At 36.0% G+C, this 24,428-nt stretch overlaps 2 protein-coding genes across 2 annotated transcripts; both read right to left on the bottom strand.

Moving 5' to 3' along the window:
- Positions 1-2,095: 2,095 nt before the first annotated feature.
- Positions 2,096-3,676, bottom strand: jagn1a (jagunal homolog 1a). The gene is made up of 3 exons (XM_016237926.1): positions 3,559-3,676; positions 2,996-3,101; positions 2,096-2,698 (listed from the first exon to the last, which is right to left on the bottom strand). The coding sequence occupies exons 1-3, from the start codon at positions 3,629-3,631 to the stop codon at positions 2,236-2,238; spliced, it is 642 nt and encodes a 213-aa protein (XP_016093412.1). The 5' UTR covers positions 3,632-3,676; the 3' UTR covers positions 2,096-2,235.
- A 1,578-nt stretch (positions 3,677-5,254) lies between these two features.
- On the bottom strand, positions 5,255-7,469 carry col8a1a (collagen, type VIII, alpha 1a). The gene is made up of 2 exons (XM_016237925.1): positions 7,253-7,469; positions 5,255-7,161 (listed from the first exon to the last, which is right to left on the bottom strand). Exons 1-2 carry the CDS (start codon positions 7,467-7,469, stop codon positions 5,255-5,257), a joined length of 2,124 nt encoding a protein of 707 aa, XP_016093411.1.
- Positions 7,470-24,428: the final 16,959 nt, after the last annotated feature.

Raw genomic sequence — 24,428 nt, 5'->3', positions numbered from 1 at the left:
CAAGAGAAAAACGACATCTCCTGGTTGGATGAAATATTACCAAATTCAGCATTTTTAAGGTTATAAGAGATTAACTCCGCAATATTACACCACCCATGCAATGTGGGATTATGTTCTTAGCAGAGAGTCCATTTAACCCAAAGATTACAGAACAACACTGTTTTCTGGGTCACAAAGACACATTGAGAAATCAAGAAGCTTTAACTTGATATGCCTCTTTTATTCTAGCATGTAAAACACCATTTAAAGGGCATAAAACAACTATAGGCTTTGACTACATTCTGCCCGATAAAATATTTTAGAGCTGCAACTATAAAAAGGTATGTAGCTCAAATGAGCTGCTTGGTTCTTATAGTCCTGTGAACCTTTCTGTTATTCTGTCAAGGGACACTCTGAGCACTGAAGTGTTTTTGGAATATGATCTCTCTGCAGGTAAGATAAACCTACACATGCTCACTGACATTAACTCTAGGCATGATTAGCACTGACGAGAACTGTTGTTGTGCCTGTATCTGTGGCCTGTTGTCATTTATAACAGAAAATAACTTGTGTATTTTACAAACCGAGGGACAAACAACAGAAATACATTTACAACTGAAACCTAATAGGCAAGTGGGCTGTGCTTCACATTTCAGCTTTTAAAGCACATCACTTAAACTACGTTGTTCTACATTGTACTTTTAAGCTGAGACTACTTTTTACACTGATTAACTTCTGGTTATGCATTACATAAATTAGTATTTGAATACTGTTACACGTAAACTATGCTTTTCAAAGAGATACAACACATTCATTTCATGCTCCTTCCTGGTATCTTTGTGCAGAAATATTCCTTAACATCAGGATGAGAAAAAACCCTTAAGCAGTGCTGATTTCTTACCAAAAAGTGTGAGCTTCAATATTCTACTGCACTGGATTGCAAAGGACAAATCAGAACTGTCAAAGATGGTGATATGGTCATCATCTGGAAGAGAGCAAAAAAAAAAAAGAATGAATGAATGCAGTACTTGCAGAGCTGCAGTTGAACCTAAAATAAAACTGTACCACATGTAAAATCAGTAGAGAGTATGAGATCTATCCCAAAACCCCCTAAGAAGGTTTATTAAGAACATCTATAGGTGTACAGATCTTACTAGTTTTATTCTGCATGACTAATAAAAAACGGTTAAATATACATATGCATGGTGTCAAGTTACTATAACCTTATAAGCAGAGGCGGACAAAGTACTCAACTCCATTACTTGAGTGAAAGTACAGATACTGCCGGTCAAATATTACTCCATTACAAGTAAAAGTTGTAAAGACTTATTTTTACTTAAATAAAAGTACAGAAGTACTTGCTTTTAAAAGTACTTAAGTACCAAAAGTAAATTTCCTTTTTTTCATTGTGTATGGGGATACGGCGGATATCATCGCCCAGCTGAGCTTTAATGATCAGCTTCCCACTCAAGTCCAGCTGGCCATTCATACTGCTGGAAAAAAGTACAATTTTATTTAAAATACTGTCTAATATATTTATAGATAAACTAAAAATATGCTTTTCATCAGCCAAGACCAATGCCATTATTAAAAATATATATATATATATATATGTATGTATGTATGATCAATTAGACATAAAGCTTTATAGGTTTATTGAAGCCTCTGTTCACATAAGTTAAAATATTTTAGATTTCTCTTCCCTCTCACCAGATACTGATGTAGCACCTCCTAGTCTATAAAAATAATGTGTGAAAGTGTTGTTTCAGAAGTAGATTTCTGAATAGCCAAATCAAAACAATTTACAACCAAAATAAGAAAAGAAAGTATTGATAATGCAAGCTAAAAAACGGATATAGATCATGCTAGATTTTTTCAATTCAAGCTTAAAATGAAATAATTCGTTTGAAATAAATGACAAGAAAATATTTAAAGAATTATTTTATTTATTTTTATTTTATTATAAAGTAATAAAAATGATGTGAATGGCTCTGTATTCTTGACATGAACTAAACATTTTGTAATCAAACAGAATTTCAGGTTTTAAATAACACGTTAAAACAAAAAAAAGCTAAACAATTTAAAAAGGTAAACATAATTTTAACATATGTGAATAAATGTAAAAAATCCAGATATTAAGCTTTGTTAGCTTACAAATGTGCATTTAAATTGTAAATATTTAAACATTTATAATAATTGCATGCATTGTACAGTAACAACTGAGACTGAGATAAATTCAAGTATACAACAGCATGTTTATTTCTTCTTCTTCTCTTGTGTTGAGTTGAACCAGGCATCTAGAAGCTTCTTGCTGTAGTAGATTTGCCATGCATGCACCTGAATAGCGATCACCATGAGTAGATACATCACAGATACGGCCGAGAAACCAAAGATAAACCGGTAAACTTTTCCGTGTCGGTACAGCTGCTGGGCCAGTGGAAACATTTCCATTGCACCAAAAATCAAGGGTGCCACTGAGAACAAACCAGCACTGATCATGGAGATCACCAGATAGCTGATGTTGTTCTTTGGCAAGGCCAGGGCTCCAATAAACGAGGGCAAGAGACTCAAAAGGTATGGATACTCCCACTGATAGGGCATGGCCACCAGATCATGTGACACCAGATTGAGATGACTAACAGCCACCTGAGCCGCCACCAGTATCCATATGAAGAAATGCACTACGGTGAGCTTCTTTATCTCTGATTTCAGTGAAGCACTGAAAGACATCAAAGTTCAGATACATATTCTGATATATACATATATGCAGTTATTGGTTATATGTTATATTGCTGTGAGAGTATAAGGCAGGGCTGTCCAAACTCGGTCCTGGAGGGCCGGTGTCCTGCAGAGTTTAGCTCCAACTTGCTTCAACACACCTGACTGCAAGTTTCTATGCCTAGTAAGAGCTTGATTAGCTGGTTCAGGTGTGTTTAATTAGGGTTGGAGCCAAACTCTGCAGGACACCGGCCCTCCAGGACTGAGTTTGGACAGTCCTGGTATAAGGGATAGTTACCTCATCTGATAGTGAGAAGCCACTTTCTCTCTATGTTTAAAATCACTCCCATCAGTCCCTGCAGCTCTTGGGCCCGCACGTGATGCCATTGCCGATTTCCAGATGACTGTAACAACGTGTAAATACAGTATATGCTATTCACAGACCCCAACACATGACATTCATTTTGCAAATTGCAACTTTTAATGTACAGAGCATAGAAATATCTAGCCACACAATAACTACTGTAACATCTAATACAGGCTCCCAGTATAGATAAATGACATAGTCCTGTAATATCTGAACATCTGCGCAACCTTACATAAAAAATTAAACCCGACATATAGCCCAAGCAAAGCGTGTGAATTTCACGTTTATAAACATAAAAGGTGAAGCATACAGATATATGTCTATTTACAATAATGAAATAAAGGCATCAAAAAATGGTCTATTTAAGACCATATAGGCACATATAGCGACCGGTTTCCGGATGAAGGATAATTTGACTGTTTGAACTGACAGACGGATCACTGTAAATTCAAAGTAGTTATTTCATGCGATGCGCCTTTTAATAAATTACTTACCGTATGAACTGATGAAACGCGCCAAAAGCACACAAAGGATCTTTATCAATGAAGGCAATAATATGTTGCTCATGCGCACAAACAGTGCAATAAAGAATGTCTCCGCCCCTCCGCGCAATGTGATTTGACAGCGCAGCATCTCGGTCTGCGCATCCTCAGCATCACCGAGTACTGATCCGGATGCGCTGGTTTGGCTCATGAATATTGAATAGGTTCCTGACCATTCTGATTTCCTGAAAGAAGAGGATGTAACAGCGGACCAATCCACCATTCTATGGTGAAGGCTAGGCTTATGAATATTAATTAGGACATGTCCAGGGAGGTTATCATAGAACGTAAGCATAATAAAATAACAGTTCAAAGAATATTTTACAATCTTTTTTCTCTCTCTTGTTGATGACTAAGAGACAAAGTTACCACAATAATTACTAGTATTGAATAGTAGGCCTATTATTCACAATAGAAACTGTCACATTTTTAAATGACTAATAAATGAACATAGACTTTAGGTGCAGAGATCAACTGCAAGAGATCACCTAATCTTTAGAGTACCTAATTTCATATATGGTAATAAGATTTTATTTCATTTATGTCATTGTAACAAAATTAGAGTACAATAATTTGATGGACATACAGTTATGGATGTAAATCATCTTTATTAAAAAATTCAAAGAAAAAGTCACAAACAAATGAAAATAAAAGGGGGTGGGAGGTACTCAAACGGATTTTCATTGGATTAGACAATGTTTGAACCGTCATTGAAAGTGACCGACATATAAAAACAAAGGTTATTATACAATCAGTAGTCAAAAAAGGGTAAAATTTCATCCAATAGTTGAAAAGCCAGCAGTTGAATTCAGAATAGGGTGGAAACAAAGGAAGTGATGTGATATATATGACTGATGATCATGAGATTTAAAGTATTGTGAGTAAAACTATAATTTTGATGAAAGTTCAATATAGAAACAGAAGTGGTTTTAAGACAAATTAATATTTAAAGTTTAAAACTAATCTTTTTGGGGGCGGGGAGTTTGGCTAAAATAAAATCTAGCACATACACACATGCTCTCTCATGCTCATGTACACACACACACACACACACACACACACACACACAGACAATACAAACAAATTCATACTTTGGTTGCAGTTCACACAGAGGTTGTGTTATAATATTACAAATGTGCAAAACCTTTAACATCTTTTTAAATCATTGATAAAGAAAGAGAAACATGATATGTGATATTTTTGAAAAACTGAATGGCTTTTCTCATCTCATTCAAAGCGAATACATTAGTTATCATGCAAATGTCATTAAAAATTGTGTTCTAAACATTTTAAAGCATGTATACTCATGTTGGATACCACCAATTAAACAAATACATAAATATGTTACAAAAACAATCTTTTAAAAAATCTGTTTAAATGTGGTATGGAATTGAATATTCTTTCTACAATCTGTGAGAGTTTTTGTGCAGGTTGTATCTTTACAGACACAGTATTCTGTAATTTAGCATTGCATATACTCATACAGTCTGTAGATTGATATTGTTTGGTTGTGTTTAAAGGAGCTGTTTCTATGAGTCTTCTTTCTTCCTTGTGAAAATACTGACATTTTTTTTAAAAGTCAAACATTTTAATGTCAGTTCTTTCTTCCCCTCTTTCTCCTTAAAATTCTTTCACTTATTCTTGTGGTCTACATTGGGTACAGTAAAAAGCCAGAGAAGGAAGAGTGGACATACTGTCCTGCATAAAATCCAGCTGCCTGGTCAGATGGTAACTGTAAATAAACTGTGTCTCCTGGTTGTAATGGAATCACAGCACTCCCAGATGCTTGATCCAGGTATCCCTTCTTGTACTCATCATATGTATACATAAGTGGCTCCCCATTCCTGTAGAGCCCAACCCATACATTGGCACCCTTGCAGTGCACATGATAGGCAAAATAGTATATGCCTGGGAGGTCACAGGTGAACACACCGGTCTGAGGGTTGTAATTCTGACGCCCATTATACAGTAATTTGTCAAGCACTATTGGCGTGCCAACTGGAGGGAATGGTGTGGTCAATTTGGCAGTGAAAGCAGGCATCTCCAGACCATTGGCACCCATCATATTACCCCCACCTGCATACTTCCCTTTCTTGTACCCACCAGTTTTTATACCATCTATGGCAGGGCCCATCTCAGGAAGAACACTCATCAGGTCAGGAGAAGGAGGGGGGCCTGGGGGTCCAGGAGGCCCCGCTGGACCTGGGAGTCCTGGCTGACCTGGGGATCCATTTGGGCCAGGTGGACCTGCTGGACCAACACGACCAGGGATTCCAGCAATGCCTTCACCAGGCGGACCAGCTTGACCTGGTGGACCAGCTTCTCCCTTTGGCCCGGAGGGTCCAGGAGAACCAATTGGTCCTCCTGGACCTGCAAGTCCTGGAATACCTTTAGGACCCTGTGGTCCTTCAGGGCCAGTCTGACCAGGTTCTCCTTTAAGACCAGGTAAGCCAGATGAACCTGGGGGACCAGGCAGACCTCTGCTTCCTCCTTCACCTTTGGGACCTATGGGTCCTGGTTGTCCTCTTGGCCCAGGTTCTCCATCTTCACCTTGGAGGCCTGGTTGACCAGGAAATCCTGGAGGACCTAGCTGTCCCATAGGTCCAGGATCTCCCTTGGCTCCTTCTGCCCCTCCCTCTCCTTTAAGTCCTGGGGAACCAATTCCTCCTGGTGCCCCCAATGTTCCTGGAGGGCCCGGAGGACCAGTTTGACCAGGGGGACCCGTCATGCCTGGTTGACCAGCGTAACCTTTGTCTCCTTTTGGTCCTTGAGGACCAGGAAGCCCTCCCATCCCTTTGTCACCCTTTGGGCCAGGGTATCCAGGTTTGCCAATTCCAGGTAATCCAGGTTTCCCAGGCAACCCTGGTGGTCCTTGTAATCCTTTGTGGCCAGGTGCACCTGGCTGTCCTGGTAATCCTTTTTCTCCTGGAACTCCAATACCAGGGGCTCCTTGTGGTCCTTGTAGGCCTTGTCCACCAGGTGAACCCTCTGGACCTGGCTCCCCAGGCTCTCCGGGTTTTCCTGGCATACCAGGTGGACCTGCTACACCAGGAAGGCCAGGCTTACTGACCCCCGGTAATCCTGCCTGCCCTGGGGGGCCAAGTGGCCCAATCGGCCCTTTTGGCCCTTGTGGGCCTGGTTGTCCAATTCCTCTGTCTCCTTTAGGTCCAGGTAACCCTCGGAGACCAGGAAAACCTTTATGTCCTGGCTCTCCCTTTGCCCCTGGCTGTCCTGGTAATCCTTGTCCACCAGGCTTTCCTATTCCTGGCAGGCCGGGGGGTCCAGGAGGGCCGGGTGGCCCAGTCACGCCTGGTTGTCCCTCTTCACCTCTGGGTCCCTGTTCACCTTGCTGTCCAGGCTGCCCAATACCTCCTTGCTTCCCGGGCATACCTGGCATTCCTGGCTTACCAACTCCCGGAAATCCTGGAGGACCAGGAGGTCCTGGCTTTCCAAGAGGGCCTTGTATACCAATACCTTGAGGCCCAGGTGGACCAGGGGGCCCTTGCGGTCCAGTCTCTCCTTGAACACCCTGCTCACCTCTGGGAATGGTTTCACCTTTGTAAGGGAAAGGCAGGGTCAGTATTACAATACCATGTATACCATATATAATATGACTACAAGTGCTAAGATACACAAGTTTTCATACCTTTGATATCTTTGCCTTTGTTTAGGTGCATTGGTAGGTCTTTTTTGTAGTGTGGATATGGCATGTGTGACATATCCTTTCCCATGCCCATATGAGGCATCTGTGGTAAGGGTTGATGTTGTTGAGGATGTGGTTTGTGTCCATAATATGCACCTTCAAACGCTGATGGCAATAGAGCCAAATGCACCAAAGCTACTAGGAAAGAAGCCATGGCCATGGCCTGTGGAAAAAAATAAAAAAATAAAAAAATTAATAATTCAATCAATAGTCAGTTAGGTTATCATTTAATTATCCAATATAGTAATACATCAATAAGTATTAACCATCCAATTAACTGATAATTAAACATAAATTATTTAAATGTATCTCAATCCATCAACAATTAATTTTAAACATAACTAAATAAAAACTAAATGACCATTAACAAGTTAGTAAAAGGACCTAATAAGTAATGTATAATATATATTGCTAGCAGTATCAATTAATTGTAATCTCTGCAGCACACCCTGTTGTCTGCTATGTAATAAAAACATTATAAACTAAAAATATTGTATACCATGTTAAAACATTAAACTAACAAAACACTACCAAAGTGCCCACTGAGAGATCACATACAAGCACAATACACTTTTTCCTTCACAAAGGAAGATTATGCAACTATTCATTATAATTTTAATATTATTTTAGCTAAAAACAAAACAAAAAACATCAACAACAGTTTTACCTTGAAATTTAATCATACCCATTTTATGATAATTTCCAAATCCACAGATCCAGGCCATTTAGTTTAAAATGTTAAGTGTAAATGTCTAAGAACAAAAGAGACAATGTCTCTTTCAAAAAAACATTAAAAATCCTACTCCTACCCCAGACTTTTCAACTTAGTGTAATTAATAATATAATAACACATTTCAGTGTTAACATCACCTCCTGTAATTATGCAATCATCTCATACCTTCTTCAAATGTTTGATTTGAGATTAGACATGACTTTCTCAGTTATCTAAATTTAGCCTATACTCTTAAACATGACCTTGCTTTTAAACTGTAAAAGCAAGTCAAACGACAGGAAGCAACCTGTTTATTGGAATTTCTCACTTCTAAGGATCTCTAGTGAAGTTCTAAGTAACTAGAAAGGAACTTTCAGTAGTTTACCTTTCACACTGCAGAAATCCCAGACAGTAAACAGTGGGTGTTCATGCATGCTTACATTGTTATATTTCCATTTAATGTTTTGCTTGTCTCTAGTTACATGACAAAATAAGCTTTCATAACACATTGATGCTTCATGTTTTATTAAAAAACTAAAATAAAAAAACAATACCAACAAGATGTGAATGAAACAAAGATTGCCTCAAAATGACGGAAGTGATGGAGCTGACCTTTGGCTTTTTCTCAAGCTCCTGAGAATCACACAGATATGCTATGTGCCATCTAGGTTTTCCGCTCTTTGAGACTTTGCGATGTAATGATATAGTTTCTGGTCAAGGACCGATCAGGATGAGCTGTACACTATCATAAATCATTTAAAATCTGATTTAGCATCATGTAACGCTAATAATAATGTCCACTATACATCAAAAGCTTGTTAAAAAACCATTAACATGTATATGTGCCTAATTAATTAAGTGTAATGTATTTCCATTACATATTAATAAAGTGTAATGACAACATTTATCAAATGATGTCGTATAAGGCATATTTTTATCCAACTACAAACATTTATTGTTGGCTACAACTATAAGACCATATTAATCAAATCACACACATTCTCAAATGCAATACTAATGTAACTAACAGTTTTCTTATGTTCAAGAGAAAAATGAAAATGCAGAAGAGAAGAAAAAGAACAAAAAGATGAATGTAAGCCAAAGTCCCTTTCAAGAAAGTTTGTTTACTCAGCGGCCATTTCTGCAATGTCTCCAGGTAGCTATTTTGGGCATCCAAGTCCTATCTACCTGAATGGGGAAGTCCCATATCTCAAAAACCGCTTGCCCCTTTTAAATAACATATTTCAAATCAGCAACAAAATCTGACATGAAAAACAATGAGTGAAACACTGATGTAGACCTTTTCACCCTAACAGCTGGCATCTTTTCGCTTCTTCACTCTCTCACATTCTCTCCCAGGCCTTTTTTTGGCCTTTTATTTTACAATTTTTAAAAAGGTTGGACACAGAGTCTCATTCACTCACAAAAAAAAAAATTGCAAGATCAAATCAGTAAACAAGCACAATGTGATGAGGAGGAAAGGCACTCAGTAACATAAGCGCTAACATTAGCATTTTGATTAGCTAAGCATTACTGCAATGACTAGAACAACATACACATACCAGTGAGGATTATAATCAGAAGTGTAAAAGATAAGTGATTTGATTTATTTATTTTTTGATGGTCTAAACATATACTGTAAAAGCTAACGTCCTGAAACCTTGACACATAATAATAAATTCACAGGAATTAGGAGATGTATATATGGATGTCCATATTTAAATGAAATTATCAACAAAGGTTAATATTAGATATTTCTGTGATACCTTAATTATTTTATGGCATAACAAATATGGCACATATTTATCATAACTCTTGGTTTTAGTTTATAGTGTTTTGTAATAGATTACAGTACCGTTCAACGGTTAGGGGTCAATGTGATTTTTTTAATGAATTTTATTCAGCAAGGGTGCATTAAACTGATGAAAAGTTACTGTAAAGACATTCATTGTTATTCATGTTATTTCTTTTTCAAGATTTTTATTTTAAAAATGCTGTTCCTTGAAAAAAGTATCAAGGTTTCCATAAAAATGTTAAGCAGCACAACCATTTTCACGATTCAGAAGAATTTGTAGAGCACAAGTATATTAGAATGATTTCTGAAGGATCATGTGACAGTGAAGACTGGAGTAATGGCTCCTGAAAATACAGCTTTGCATCAAAGCAATAAATTACAATTTCAAATACAAAATAGTCATTTTAAATAGTAAAAGGTTTAACAGTACTTTTGATAAAATAAAAGCAGCCTTGGTGAAGATTAGAGACTTTGTTCAGTAAATAAATAATAAAATAAAATCTTACCAATCTACATTTTTGAACAGTAATGTATATTAAATTAATAGTATAATATCAGTTTCAATGTTAACATCACCTTTCATAATCACATAGTCTTCAATCTTTTTCATTTGATATTATACAACTCTGAAGAAATGAGACGCCAACTCTGTGGCGTCTAAATTTAGCCTATACTTTTAAACGTGGCCTCTGAACCCAGTAAAAATTGAAAGTCCTCCATGCTATTTGTGAAATGTTCTTCTGGAATCCCATCGCTTCAGTAACTGAATGCATGAACACCTCAGCAAATAAGTCTAGTTAAACACTCACATTCAGCCTCTCACTGAGACCCAGATGGCCAACAGTGTTTACAGAAATTCTTCCTTGCTCTTGTCCGCCTAGTCCCTCATTCTTCCCTTCTGTCTTTCATTTCATTCAGTCTCTCACACCCTTTTCTCCCATCTTTACAGAGCGTTGCGTTCACAAAGAAACACATAAATCATCAATGACAACACTTTTATTCTGGCTCTTTATGGGAAGAAAGGAGAGGGGTGATTTTTGGTGCAAACCAAGGGAGGATTTCAAGAGGCCATGATGCAGTATGCCAATATATTTACACTATCTGTTGAACTACTTGGCTAATATCTTTTTTTTTTTTTACAGAAATCTTCATACATGAAATGTTGATTTACGTTCAATACTTTTAATATGTGAGAGAATTAAGAGTGTGGATTTATATGAGGGACAAGAAACTAGCACAGCTAGGAAAGTAGATGTCAACGATCAAATACAAATGAACTGTAACAAAATTGTATGTTGGAGTTATATTAGCATTCAATTTCCAAACTGAATTAACTGATGTATGAAACTGTGATCCAGGAACAATTGGATTCTGGGAATCCAGATTGATGAGACAGAGACTGTACTAACATGCTTGTGTTGTTGCAGACCAATCAAAAGGTGTAAAAAATTCATAATCCAGTCAACCTACAGCAGTTAATGTCTCATTTTAACTCCCAGCCCAGCTGTGAAACAAACAGGCCTCTCTGAGCTAAAACAGGGTCATTCTCTCTAAGCATCTGTTGGGTCACTTAGAAGCATTTTAACAGCTGAGCGTTAATAAGAGTGAGAAACACAGCAAGGGTCTGCTAGCCTCAAAGTGCATGTGTGGAGAGAGAAGAATGCCTGTAGAAGAGAAAGAATTTAGCACTACTAGATTAATATATTAGATTGGAAAATAGATTTGTAAAAAGATTTCAGATTTTTATGCTATTTATGTACAGAAATCCTGATATATTACAATAATTAATAACACATTGAGATCTCTTCAATCACCAACGCAACACTTGTCAAAATGACAAATAAATTGGAAAAAATCATGCTGCTCAGTGCTCACGTACTATGACCATTAATAACATTTAGGATTGAATTGAGAGCCCCTTTCCGTCTATCATCCACTCACCTAAGTGTAGATAAATTCATGGCAAATTAATTTATGCCCCTGTCTTTCAGTTTCACTTGTTATGCAATCCTTTATTTATTTGGATTGACGTTTTGGATAAATTTGAACGTTTCTCTTCACCTGTTGTCTCACATGTAGGTTTGATGACACACTAAAGTGATAGTGAAAGCTGATTGGCTTTAATGGTTCCCTCCGACAATTATCGGTTATATTTGCAAAGAGAGACAACTTCATTTTTTTTTTCTTTTTAGTATTACTCGCACGTATTAATCTCCAACAATAATACAGCATCGCAGAGAACTTGAACAAGCAGGGCAATACAGAAAGACAGAAAATGCAATTTGTTAAAAAAGTTCCATAGGATGTTTTTGAAGGTTTTTTTTATTATTGGAGGAGCTTTATATTTAAACGTCATTTTATTAGTACACATATCCGAAGCAAGTACTTTGGAATTAGTTTTGAAGGAATGTCACTTCAGCTATAAGCAAGCAACATCGCAATTCTGATTGGTCAGTTTAGTAATAAGAAGAGCCTTTATGCTGTCGGGCTCCTCTAACATTTGTGTAGCGATTAAACTACCAGCAGAAGGAGTGCGAATGGTTACTGGCCAAATATTAGCTGATTAATCTGCCATCAACCTATTGCTAACTTCAATAGAACTTAATAAAGGTGCCAAAAATCACTCATAGCATTACGATTGCTGACTCTGTTAGATTGTCATCACACAGTTTATTTCTGCAACAATGACAGGCTGCCCTCCACAAGTCACATCTCATTGTGCATCTAATGGATGTCTGCTTTGTATTCTTCTCACAACTGAGGGTTAAACTAAGAGTCCACTATCAGGTACACACTATCACAATCACACATGTATGCAAAGACTCCATATGGCTGCCACCAGGAGAGGGAGCTCCCACATTATCTTAGAAACTGCCCGCCAAACTTGCTAAAGCTGCTCAGTATTTCTGTAATACATTTGATAAATAAAATATGGATATAAAGTTGTCTGTATAGCTGTTCCCTGTACACATTCATGAGTGTTTTATACAGTGTATAACCACCCATAAATGGTTAAACAAGCTACAAGGTTATATACATCACATTTCATGCAGTAATATTCATCAGCTTCATGTCACACAGAGATAAATAGTGTATTAGCCTCAAAAATGAAACACAATTGAATATCTTTGCCTGTTACAAACAGTGCAGTAGGGCGGCTTCTAAATAAAGTTTTGTTTTGATTTTCAACACTCACTACCTGACACTGATACAGAAATATGCTAAATAAAATGAGGAAAATATGTATTTTGCTGTATATCTATACTCATTAAACAACAATTTCCACATCTGTCATTACTTGTCTGCTTGATCATCATTTTGCAACAGTTTTGCAAATTACAGTGTGCATCAAAAAGCATCAAGACAAGCAGTTGCAGACAAATGAAATGATGAATATATAAGTGTATTTCCTTACCTTTCCTTTGAACGGCCGTAGGAGGAGATAATCTCAAGAATTCTCAAACTCACACTCAGAAAGACCCTGAAACACACACCTTGACCAACTGACCAATGCGAACTGGACTTAAACAAGAAACAGTCTGCAGACAGCAACCTTTTATCCACAGCAGGGTGGAGTCAGAGAGCAGGGGAGGGAGAAGAGAGGTCGACAGAGAGAGATTGCTACAGTATGGATGAACATGTGACAGTATAAAGGTGCAGTGTTTTCAGAGTAGACACTGAGATTTGTTTGATTTTCCAAAATCGCTGTCTAGTGATGGGCAGCTACACCCGTATTGTGGTGCAAGATGTCTATAGACTTTCCTGCTCACTGATTAGTCACCACATTCTCAAATGAGGTAGACTCCTGACTCGAAATGTGGAAAAAACATTTCCACTTGACATAAATTGAGTTAAATATTGAGTTTGGTGCATCAACAGTAGTAATCCATAAAATAAATCTGAAGTTATATTTAAACTTATTGAATATTTTCAAGGATATGATATGATATGATATGATATATGCTATATAATATATGATATGATATGATATGATATGATATATGTAGTGTTTAGAGAGTTTAGAGGTAAAACTTTTAATATATTTTTTAAAAGGCCTCTTATGCACACCAAGGTTGCATTTATTTGATCAAAAATACAGTAAAAACAGCAATATTGTGAAATATTATTGGTTTAAGATATCTGTTTTCTATTTTAGCATATTTCAAAATGTAATTAATTCTTGTGATGGCAAAGCTGAATTTTCAGCAGCCATTTCTCCAGTCTTCAATGCCACATGATTTTTCAAAAATCATTCTAATATGCTGATTTGGTGCTCAAGGAATTATCTGTTTTTATGTTATAATCAATGTTTAAAACAGTTGTGCAGTTTATTATTTTTGCAGAAACCATGATACATTTTTTTTCTGGATTATTTCATGAATAGGAAGTTCAAAAGAACAGCATTTATTAGAAACATAAATCTTTTGTAACTTTTTAACTACCTTTACATATGTATTTTCGTCAATTTAATGCATCCTTGCTGAATAAAAGTATTAATTTAAAAAAAAAAAAACTATACTGACCACTAACACTGTACATAGTGTTATACAGTCTTCCATTTATTTATTTTTTTATTCTGATTTTATGTCTTGTGCCTTAATAGAAAAAAAGGAAAATGGTTTCATATTATTGTGATCTATCATTAAAATTGATACTGGACTTATGCTGTACGCAATCTCAAGTGAACAGAGCTCATTAGAGCAGATATGAGATCTGAAAGTTTGAGACATAACAGCACAAGCATATTAGTTTGAGAAGAGGAGTATAGGGTCGCTATGGGGACAGGTACAATCAGTGTGCTTAGCCTTTGGTAATCAGTGTGGGAAATAGGCTGATATTGCCCTCAACCCTGTGCTAATGAACAGTCAATTACGGGGCTTTGCGGACTGAAGTGGGGGTAGAGTGTGTCCACTGCGACGCCAACATGTGAAACGAAAAGGTTTTCCAAACCTTATTCAGTCTGTTATAACAAAATCGACTGTAATTACTCATTCAGTATTTCATTCATGCCTGCTTTTCCATTCATTCAGTGCCAAGAATGTGTTCGACCAACACGTCATTAACCTTTGCAGCAACAGCTGTATGAAGCAAACCCACAGGGAAATGTGTTATGAAGTGCTGACATTGTGCACATGCAGAAGATCAGATATACAGATCATTTACAACCCTTTCAGAAATCGATGTTCAAGTCTGTTCAAGTGGATGGCTTCAAAATCAAAACTGATTACAAATCTTGTGTTTACCCTAGCTAATGATCTTAAAGTTTTATCACAACCACTTAGCTAAAATAGCACCCTAAGGATAGGACTCTCCCTAATACTGTGCGCATTCACACACTTTTTCACAAAGGCACAAAACTCAATTAGCTGTGAGCATGTTTGCTAATTGCACACACTGTCCTGTCATCTGTTGCAGGGTTCCCCCCCAGGAAAGAAAAACGTTTTGGAAAGGGAATTAATACTGACATGAATAAGATTAAAAGTCTCTCAGATGTGACATATCGGTTGTTAGCAGAAGTCAGAAGTTTGTTATGTTTGCACATACACGGAATTTGCACTATCCCTTATTACTACTGTGGTAGCCTTTCATCATTAAATACATATTTTGCTGACAGAAGTATCTGTCAGAACTCTTATTTGACTAAAATGACTAACTGGAAATAAATAAAAACTAAAACTGAAATAAACAATAAGGTTCCATTTGTTAACATTAACTAACCACATTAGTTATATATTAGTATTAGTATTAGTAAATTTATTAGTATTAGTTAGCTAATTTCAAAATGTACTAATACATTATTTAAAAAGTTGTGTCTGTTAATATCATTTATTGGACATGAGCTAACGCGAAGTAATAATAAACAGTTGCATTTGTATTAACTAACATTAACAAATATTAATAAATACTCAAACAAATGTATTGCTCATTATTAACTATTGTTCATTAATGCATTAAAGTTAACTAATAGAATCTTATTGTAAAGTGTTACCAAACACATTGAACAAATATAACAAAATTACAAAAAATTGAAAACTGAAAATATAATAATAAAAACAAATTCAAAACATTACTAAAAACTCTAGTGTATAAATAATATAACTGCACTGCACTGACAAATAATTATATTATTTAACAAATAATAATATTATTTAATTAAATATTTTAATGAATCAATTAAGATTCCTTGTTATGCTAAAAGCATGTTATTAAGCATAATGTTCAATTATAAAAACAAGCAAACAAAAAAATCTTTAAAATTCTTAAAAGGTGTAGGTTGCCACTGCAGCTGGTTAGCGTCATACTTATCTGTAAATATTTGTACAGTTTACGATTAGCGATGTTAAATGTGTTGGTAAGCCAGTTTGTCTAGGTGACAGGGTCTTCGTAGATTGTATAGTCAACAATGGCAGTAAAATTGCTACATTCCCACAGCTGCTGTTGTTCGGTATTAAGGCCTTGGAATGCAGAACGCATGCAATCATTACCATGGAAACATATCACGGGACGCCAACCCACAAAGGCCATATCAAAAGTATCTTAAATCATTCTTGTAAATGTACTAACACCGCACACATAATCAAAATCACTCCAGCCCAGGTGGTTTAGGCCCTTTTTTTTTTTTACTGGGAATTTTTTTTTAATGAACTACTAATCATGCATCGGCACATTTTCAGTGTGTGCGTGGAAGTGTTTGAATGAGTGTGTGTGAGGTCTGAACCCCCCTTGGCTGACCTGACCGGAATCTGTTCATGCTGTGGAGACCTGCGGCTGATTGGCTGTTCCTTCAGGGACTTGTAAAGCCATCGCCATGGAGACCTAAACCTGTCACCGGTAAGATTTAGGGGTCCCAGAGGTTGTTTTAAAAGTTTCAGTCTGACAGCAGGCAGCAAAAGTCTGTTTCTCTGAAATAACTTCATATTGCATTGTACACATGTTGTCATCAGATTAGATACTAAGATACTATTAGATACTAGGTTTGTGGGCTGTACAGCTAAAAAAAAAAATCAATTTTAATGCTTTTGGGATCCACTTGCACTCTTTGAATATTGTCAAAATGACTTCAGATTATTGATCATCCTAAATCTGCAATCACAGTGACTTCCAGATCCAGACTTCAAGAAAAAAGAAAGTGAAAATTGCATTAGCATACAAAAAACAACCTTTTTAATACAGGAAGAGTGCATTAAATTGGTCAAAAGTGACAGAAAAGTTTTTTTTTTTTTTACATTGTTACAATACATTTCTGTTTCAAATAAATGCTGTTCTTTCTATTCATCAGAGAATCCTGAAAAAAAATGATCATGGTTTCCACAAAAGTATTAAGTAGAACAACCGTTTTCAACATTGATACACTCTTAAAAATAAAGGTTCTTTATTGGTATCTTTCTATAGTTCCATGAAGAACCTTTAACATCCACGGAACCTTTCAATTGCACAAAAGGTTCTTTATAGTGGAAAAGGGTTCTTCACACTAAGGAAAATTGGTTATTTTAAGAACTGTTCACTGAAAGGTTCTTTGGAGAGCCAAAAATAGCTGTTCTATGGCATCACTGTGGAAACCCCCTTTTGGAACCTTTAATTTTAAATAATATTTTTAAGAAATATTTATTGATCATCAAATCAGCATATTAGATTGATTTCTGAAGGATCATGCGACACTGAAAACTGGATAAATAATTAATAAAAATGTAATTAGAAAACCGTTATTTTAAATTGCAACAATATTTTACAATATTATTGTTTTAATCTTGGTGAGAATAAGAGACTTCTTACAAAAACACTGAAAAAATTCTTACTGAGCTGAAACTTTTGAACAGTATATTATAAAAGAAGAAGAAGAAGAAAGGGAAAAAATCTAGTTCAAATTCTGCACATGGTATATGGAAGCCCATATTAAATAAAAAAAGACCAAATGTCTCTGGTTGTCTCTGTACATTAAACATTAAATAATCACCCTGTAACAGAGAAGATTTTCAAATTCAAACAAATTGTTTTAATTTTTCCAACACCAATATGTCCATAATCAGTTCAATGGATTTATATGTTTATTATTTGTTACTCTATATGAACCCAAGAACTGGAAGTTTTATTTAAATTAACCCAACCCAATACCAAATACTAAAGAGCTAACACACACAAATTATGATTTGTGTGTGCTGTGTCTTAAAGAGCTACAAGAATATGTCACCGTGGAGGATTAATGTTGTAATAATGTGCATGTGTGCAGTGTAATTCACATTACTGTGTTACTGTCTCTCACCACGCACACATACTCACTTTCTGTCTATCTCGCAGTGGACATACAGTCAGTTTAGTACCAGCATACCTTCTTGTCAGTAAGTTATCGCAAAACTATCTGACTCTGTGTGTGAACTTGTCTAAATGTCATGCATACAGTATTGCCGGTGCCATTGTGTTTGACCTGCTGTGTGTGTGTGTGTGTGCAGTGGGTGGGTGGCTTGTGTGTTTAGATGTAGGAGTTTACTGTGAGTGTGTGAGGCAGATGGCTCACCCCTTACACCTCCATGTTCCTCCGTACACAATACCCACAATCCTTTGCCTCGGTCAACAGCCTGTAACATTCCAGCATCGTGAACTCTCATGGGGAAGGTGACATCATCGTTCTCTAAAAGTCAGATGGCATTATGACTACTGGAATTTCTGCATTAAAAAAAAAAGCTTTAATACAGTGGCCCTAAAACAGAGCAAAAATAAACCACCTGCTGGTAATTTTTCAGCTGATGGCTGACAGTCTGTCACCTTTGCCTCTGAGACATTACTGTCTATGTGTCTGTGCTCACACATGTGTGAAAACCTATTACTAATAGTGCTGGAGCCATTTTGCTCGACACAAGATAAATGACAAAGTCATCAGAATAAATTTTGACAAAGAAATTCAGAAAGGCAAATAACATGTTCATGTTAAAAGCAACAAACACCTCCTAAGCTTGTGACTTTGTGTTTGCATGCATGTGTGTGTGTGGCCTGACGGTTCTCAGGGAACCGTGGAAATGGCTGCCAAGCTTCATTTAGGGTGGACAGGCAAACCGCTCTCTATAAGGGCCCGACCCCACACGCCTCTCCAAATACAGACAAAAACTGTAATATGTGAAGTTGCAACACTGCCAGACGTTGTAGTCTATATCAACAAGTGAATATAGAATAACAACACGAAAGATAACAAATGACAGCTACCTAAAGACAAAACACCAATCTCTCAAATATTATGTTAATGTATTATGTTTTTTCATTAATGTAATATATTTATTATTTATTATGTTATCTAAAAGTCTCAAAAGATTTATTTAAAATAAAAGCTATTCTTTTGAACTTTCTATTCATCAAAGAATCCTGAACATAGAAACATATAAGTTTCCATCAAAATATTAAGCAGCACACTTACCGATTAAGAAGTAAGAAATATTTATTGAGAACCAAAGCAGCATATTAGAATGATTTCTGAAGGATCGTGTGACACCGAAGACAATTCAGCTTTGCCATCACAGGAATAAATGTAATAAAATATGTTGATAAATGATGTTAAAAATGTAATAAAATAGTTATTTCAAATTGTAATATTTCACAATATTACTGTTTTCACTGACCCCAAACTTTTGAAGAGTAGTGTATATAATTTTAGTATGAAAACTGATATGTTAATTATAATCAATAGTATATTTATTTTATATTTCTATTATACAATCTATCATTAAAATAATACATATTAACATTTTTAACAGCTTAAAACGTCCCTTTTCGGCTAAAATCCTTTTCTACAGAGCAAAACAAATCACAGATGTCATTATTTTAAAGCGTAGATCCAGGGATATAATATTTAGCTTCCCCTAATGTTCACTGACCTTGCAAAACATTGTCAGTGATACATTTTCATGTATGTTAGAAGAAGCAGCTGAGGTAAAAACTATATGGTGTTACCCTTTGACTGTGGATGTTAAATATGGCTCAAAACTATAGCTAGAACACTCTGCTGTAGTTTCACACCCTATAGCCATTTGCGACAACATGAATGACCTCTCCCACGCTGAACTATACCTGTACACCTTGGGCTCCTTGTAGTCTGTCTAGTTTTACATGTGTATATTATGTCTGTACAGGGGGGTGTTATGGTCTCTGAGTATATGGTTGATGTCAGATTTAAAATGTGAAATGTTTGCTCAACTCTTCTGATTCACTGTTTTGGTAAGCGTGTGACAGATCTGGCATTTTGACGTGACGGGGGAGTTTTACCTTCATGAACTCTTAGTCTTAACTAACCCATTTGACTTTTAAATGTGCTCAGAATGTTTTTCTTTTTCTCAGGCCCAATCCACACATAATGTGTTTCACACTAGAACACTCCCATTACATGCTTAAAAATAAAATGTACAGTCTAAAGAAAGCCTTTTAAAGTTTAGGCCATTCAGTCCAGCGGTTAGTCCTAACACTTTGCATTATGTACAGTATGGCCTATGCTTTAAAGAACACACAACCAAATCACTGATCAGAAGAACTCAATGTAACATCAAGAACCTCAAAAGAACCAACTGAAGAACTCAAAAACGGTTCTTAAGGAATCTAAGGTTTTTCAACGAACCTTTGTTTTTATGATGAACAAAGCTGTCTATAATGCAAGTTTGTGATACACAGCTTTGTTGATGACAATGAGAGACACTGCCAGACGTTGTAGTCTATATCAACAAGTGAATATAGAATAACAACACGAAAGATAACAAATGACAGCTACCTAAAGACAAAACACCAATCTCTCAAATATTATGTTAATGTATTATGTTTTTTCATTAATGAAATATATTTATTATTTATTATGTTATCTAAAAGTCTCAAAAGATTTATTTAAAATAAAAGCTATTCTTTTGAACTTTCTATTCATCAAAGAATCCTGAACATAGAAACATATGAGTTTCCATCAAAATATTAAGCAGCACACTTACCGATTAAGAAGTAAGAAATATTTATTGAGAACCAAATCAGCATATTAGAATGATTTCTGAAGGATCGTGTGACACCGAAGACAATTCAGCTTTGCCATCACAGGAATAAATGTAATAAAATATGTTGATAAATGATGTTAAAAATGTAATAAAATAGTTATTTCAAATTGTAATATTTCACAATATTACTGTTTTCACTGACCCCAAACTTTTGAAGAGTAGTGTATATAATTTTAGTATGAAAACTGATATGTTAATTATAATCAATAGTATATTTATTTTATATTTCTATTATACAATCTATCATTAAAATAATACATATTAACATTTTTAACAGCTTAAAACGTCCCTTTTCGGCTAAAATCCTTTTCTACAGAGCAAAACAAATCACAGATGTCATTATTTTAAAGCGTAGATCCAGGGATATAATATTTAGCTTCCCCTAATGTTCACTGACCTTGCAAAACATTGTCAGTGATACATTTTCATGTATGTTAGAAGAAGCAGCTGAGGTAAAAACTATATGGTGTTACCCTTTGACTGTGGATGTTAAATATGGCTCAAAACTATAGCTAGAACACTCTGCTGTAGTTTCACACCCTATAGCCATTTGCGACAACATGAATGACCTCTCCCACGCTGAACTATACCTGTACACCTTGGGCTCCTTGTAGTCTGTCTAGTTTTACATGTGTATATTATGTCTGTACAGGGGGGTGTTATGGTCTCTGAGTATATGGTTGATGTCAGATTTAAAATGTGAAATGTTTGCTCAACTCTTCTGATTCACTGTTTTGGTAAGCGTGTGACAGATCTGGCATTTTGACGTGACGGGGGAGTTTTACCTTCATGAACTCTTAGTCTTAACTAACCCATTTGACTTTTAAATGTGCTCAGAATGTTTTTCTTTTTCTCAGGCCCAATCCACACATAATGTGTTTCACACTAGAACACTCCCATTACATGCTTAAAAATAAAATGTACAGTCTAAAGAAAGCCTTTTAAAGTTTAGGCCATTCAGTCCAGCGGTTAGTCCTAACACTTTGCATTATGTACAGTATGGCCTATGCTTTAAAGAACACACAACCAAATCACTGATCAGAAGAACTCAATGTAACATCAAGAACCTCAAAAGAACCAACTGAAGAACTCAAAAACGGTTCTTAAGGAATCTAAGGTTTTTCAACGAACCTTTGTTTTTATGATGAACAAAGCTGTCTATAATGCAAGTTTGTGATACACAGCTTTGTTGATGACAATGAGAGCATTCTAGGTTGGCGTCCTTGTGTAACTTCCTCTCAGTACAGACAGAGAGTAACTTTGAATATGCAGAAACACCCAGTTTAAGACTTATAGGTCAGAAAGTCACATAAAGCAAATTCCAGGAGAGGAGCGGTGACTGTCTTTTATAGGCCTAATATTTATGAACAGGTTTGCAAACTGATTTTAAATGCTGCAAAAATAAAATGTATATTCATTATATTTTGTATTATATTCTTGCAAGATTATTTCTTTTTCTATTATTTTATTTATTTACAAGCTTAGTTTATTAAGTGTTTTTTCAAGAAAAAAAAGGAAATAAACAGAATAAAGAAATGCATATACAGTCAGGTCCGGAAGTATTCCGAGTTTTTGTGCTTTTGCCTTTATACACCACTACAATGGATTTGAAATAAAACAATTAAGATGTAATTGAGTGCAGACTTTAAGCTTTAATTCAAGGGGTTGAACAAAAAAAATAACATAACATTTTATTTTATTTAGGAATTACAACCATTTTTATACACAGACCCCCATTTTCAGGGGCTCAAATGCAATTGGACAAATAAATGTAATCATAAGTAAAATGTTCATTTTTAATATTTTGTTGAGAATCCTTTGCAGGCAATGACTGCCTTAAGTCTGGAACTCATGGACATTACTAGAGTCTGGGTTTCCTCCTTTGTGATGCTTTGCCAGGCCTTTACAGCAGCTGACTTCAGTTGTTGTTTGTTTGTGGGTCTTTCTGCCTTTAGTTTTGTCTTCAGCAAGTGAAATGCATTCTCAATTGGGTTGAGATCAGGAGACTGACTTGGCCATTGCAGAATAATCCACTTTTTTACCTTCAAAAATTCCTGGGTTGCTTTCTCTGTATGTTTTTGGTCATAGTCTATTTGTACTATGAAGCACCGTCAAACTTTGCTCCATTTGACTGAATCTGGGCAGACAGTATATCCCTACACACTTCAGAATTCTTTTGGCTGCTTCTGTCCTCTGTCACGTCTTCACTAAACACCAGTAACCCAGTGCCACTGGAAGCCATGCATGCTCATGCGTGGCATGTGTTTGGTCTTATCAGCCCTCTTTGTTAGTGTGTTTTTATTACTGGGTTAAGTGTTATCTTTGTCTCTAGTTCTTGAGAATGTTGCCCAGAAAAAATATTTGCTCAGATGTTGCTCTTTCAAAGAGTTCTCACTTATATTTCATTTACAGCACATATCAACTTTCTCTCATAAACTTAATGAAAACAAAAAACAGACACAAAAGAGACAACTGTGGACATACTGTACATTAAGAGCAGTAAGAGCTATAAAGCTAAAGTCAATATAGTTTAGATCACCAGGGAATTTTGTCAGTTATATATGAAACAATACATGTTTAGAAGATTTTGTCTTACCTTTATGTATGTCACAGTATCGTAGTATAATTTATTTCATATAACCCCACACTGGATGAAAGCATGTAAACATGGTGTTAACGTAACCAAATTCCCTTTAAGATAAGTCATGTCACTCGGCGGCCATCTTTGAAACGCCTCTCGGGCATGCACGTGCAGCTCCTATCACTTTGAATGGGGAAACATCAAATTCTCCAAAACTGTTCACTAAGCTTACGATTAAATTTCATATTTGAATTCACCAATGAAATCTGACAACAACTGTGTCATAAATGTTGTGTCTTTTGCTTAAATAGCGTTATAAAAAGCTTATTTTTCAGGCTAGATCAGTCAGTGCACAGAACGCTGACTATTCGCAGTGACGCGCTGACTTTACCGGTTAGCGATGGGCTCTTTCATTCAGAAGGCGGGGCTTCCTGAGATTGAGCGGCCATATTAAGGGCGAATTCCAAACGGCTTTTTTACACCCTTGAAGGGCACTTCGGGAAGGGGACACCAATTGTAGGGACGTTCCAAATGAAAGTGAACAACTGAATCCCTTCACGAAGGGCCCTTCGAGAAGTCTGGGGAAAGGAACATGCAATGGTCACTTTATGGAAGTGATTTCCGTTTGTAATCATGTGATCTTCGGTTAGGAGATCTTTCTATGCTTTTTAAAGAACATTTTTTGGGGTTGATTTCGAGTTCACATACAAACATAAGTAGAATAGGCTAATTAAATTTGTCTATTTTAATGTAAGACAACATATTTTTCGTCAGTGATAGAAATATGATTTAAGACGGTAGTGTAAGCAAGTTTAAGGAAGTTTAGTTTGAAAACGTTTAATAGTAAATAAGACACAATTAGACAATATTTGAATAAAATAATAATAATAAGAAGAAATATTTATTTGCAACAACAACTGATGGAGTGCTGAATGCTGCAGGCATGCGCAGCGTTGTCAAGGTAACATTTGGTCAGTCATTCCCTTCGCCAAGGGAGTTCCAAACGCTTATACGAGACA

This window comes from Sinocyclocheilus grahami, unplaced genomic scaffold, assembly GCF_001515645.1.
Source record: "Sinocyclocheilus grahami isolate Dianchi unplaced genomic scaffold, SAMN03320097.WGS_v1.1 scaffold527.1, whole genome shotgun sequence".
Taxonomy (NCBI): domain Eukaryota; kingdom Metazoa; phylum Chordata; class Actinopteri; order Cypriniformes; family Cyprinidae; genus Sinocyclocheilus; species Sinocyclocheilus grahami.
This window is presented reverse-complemented; position numbering and strand designations above follow the sequence as displayed.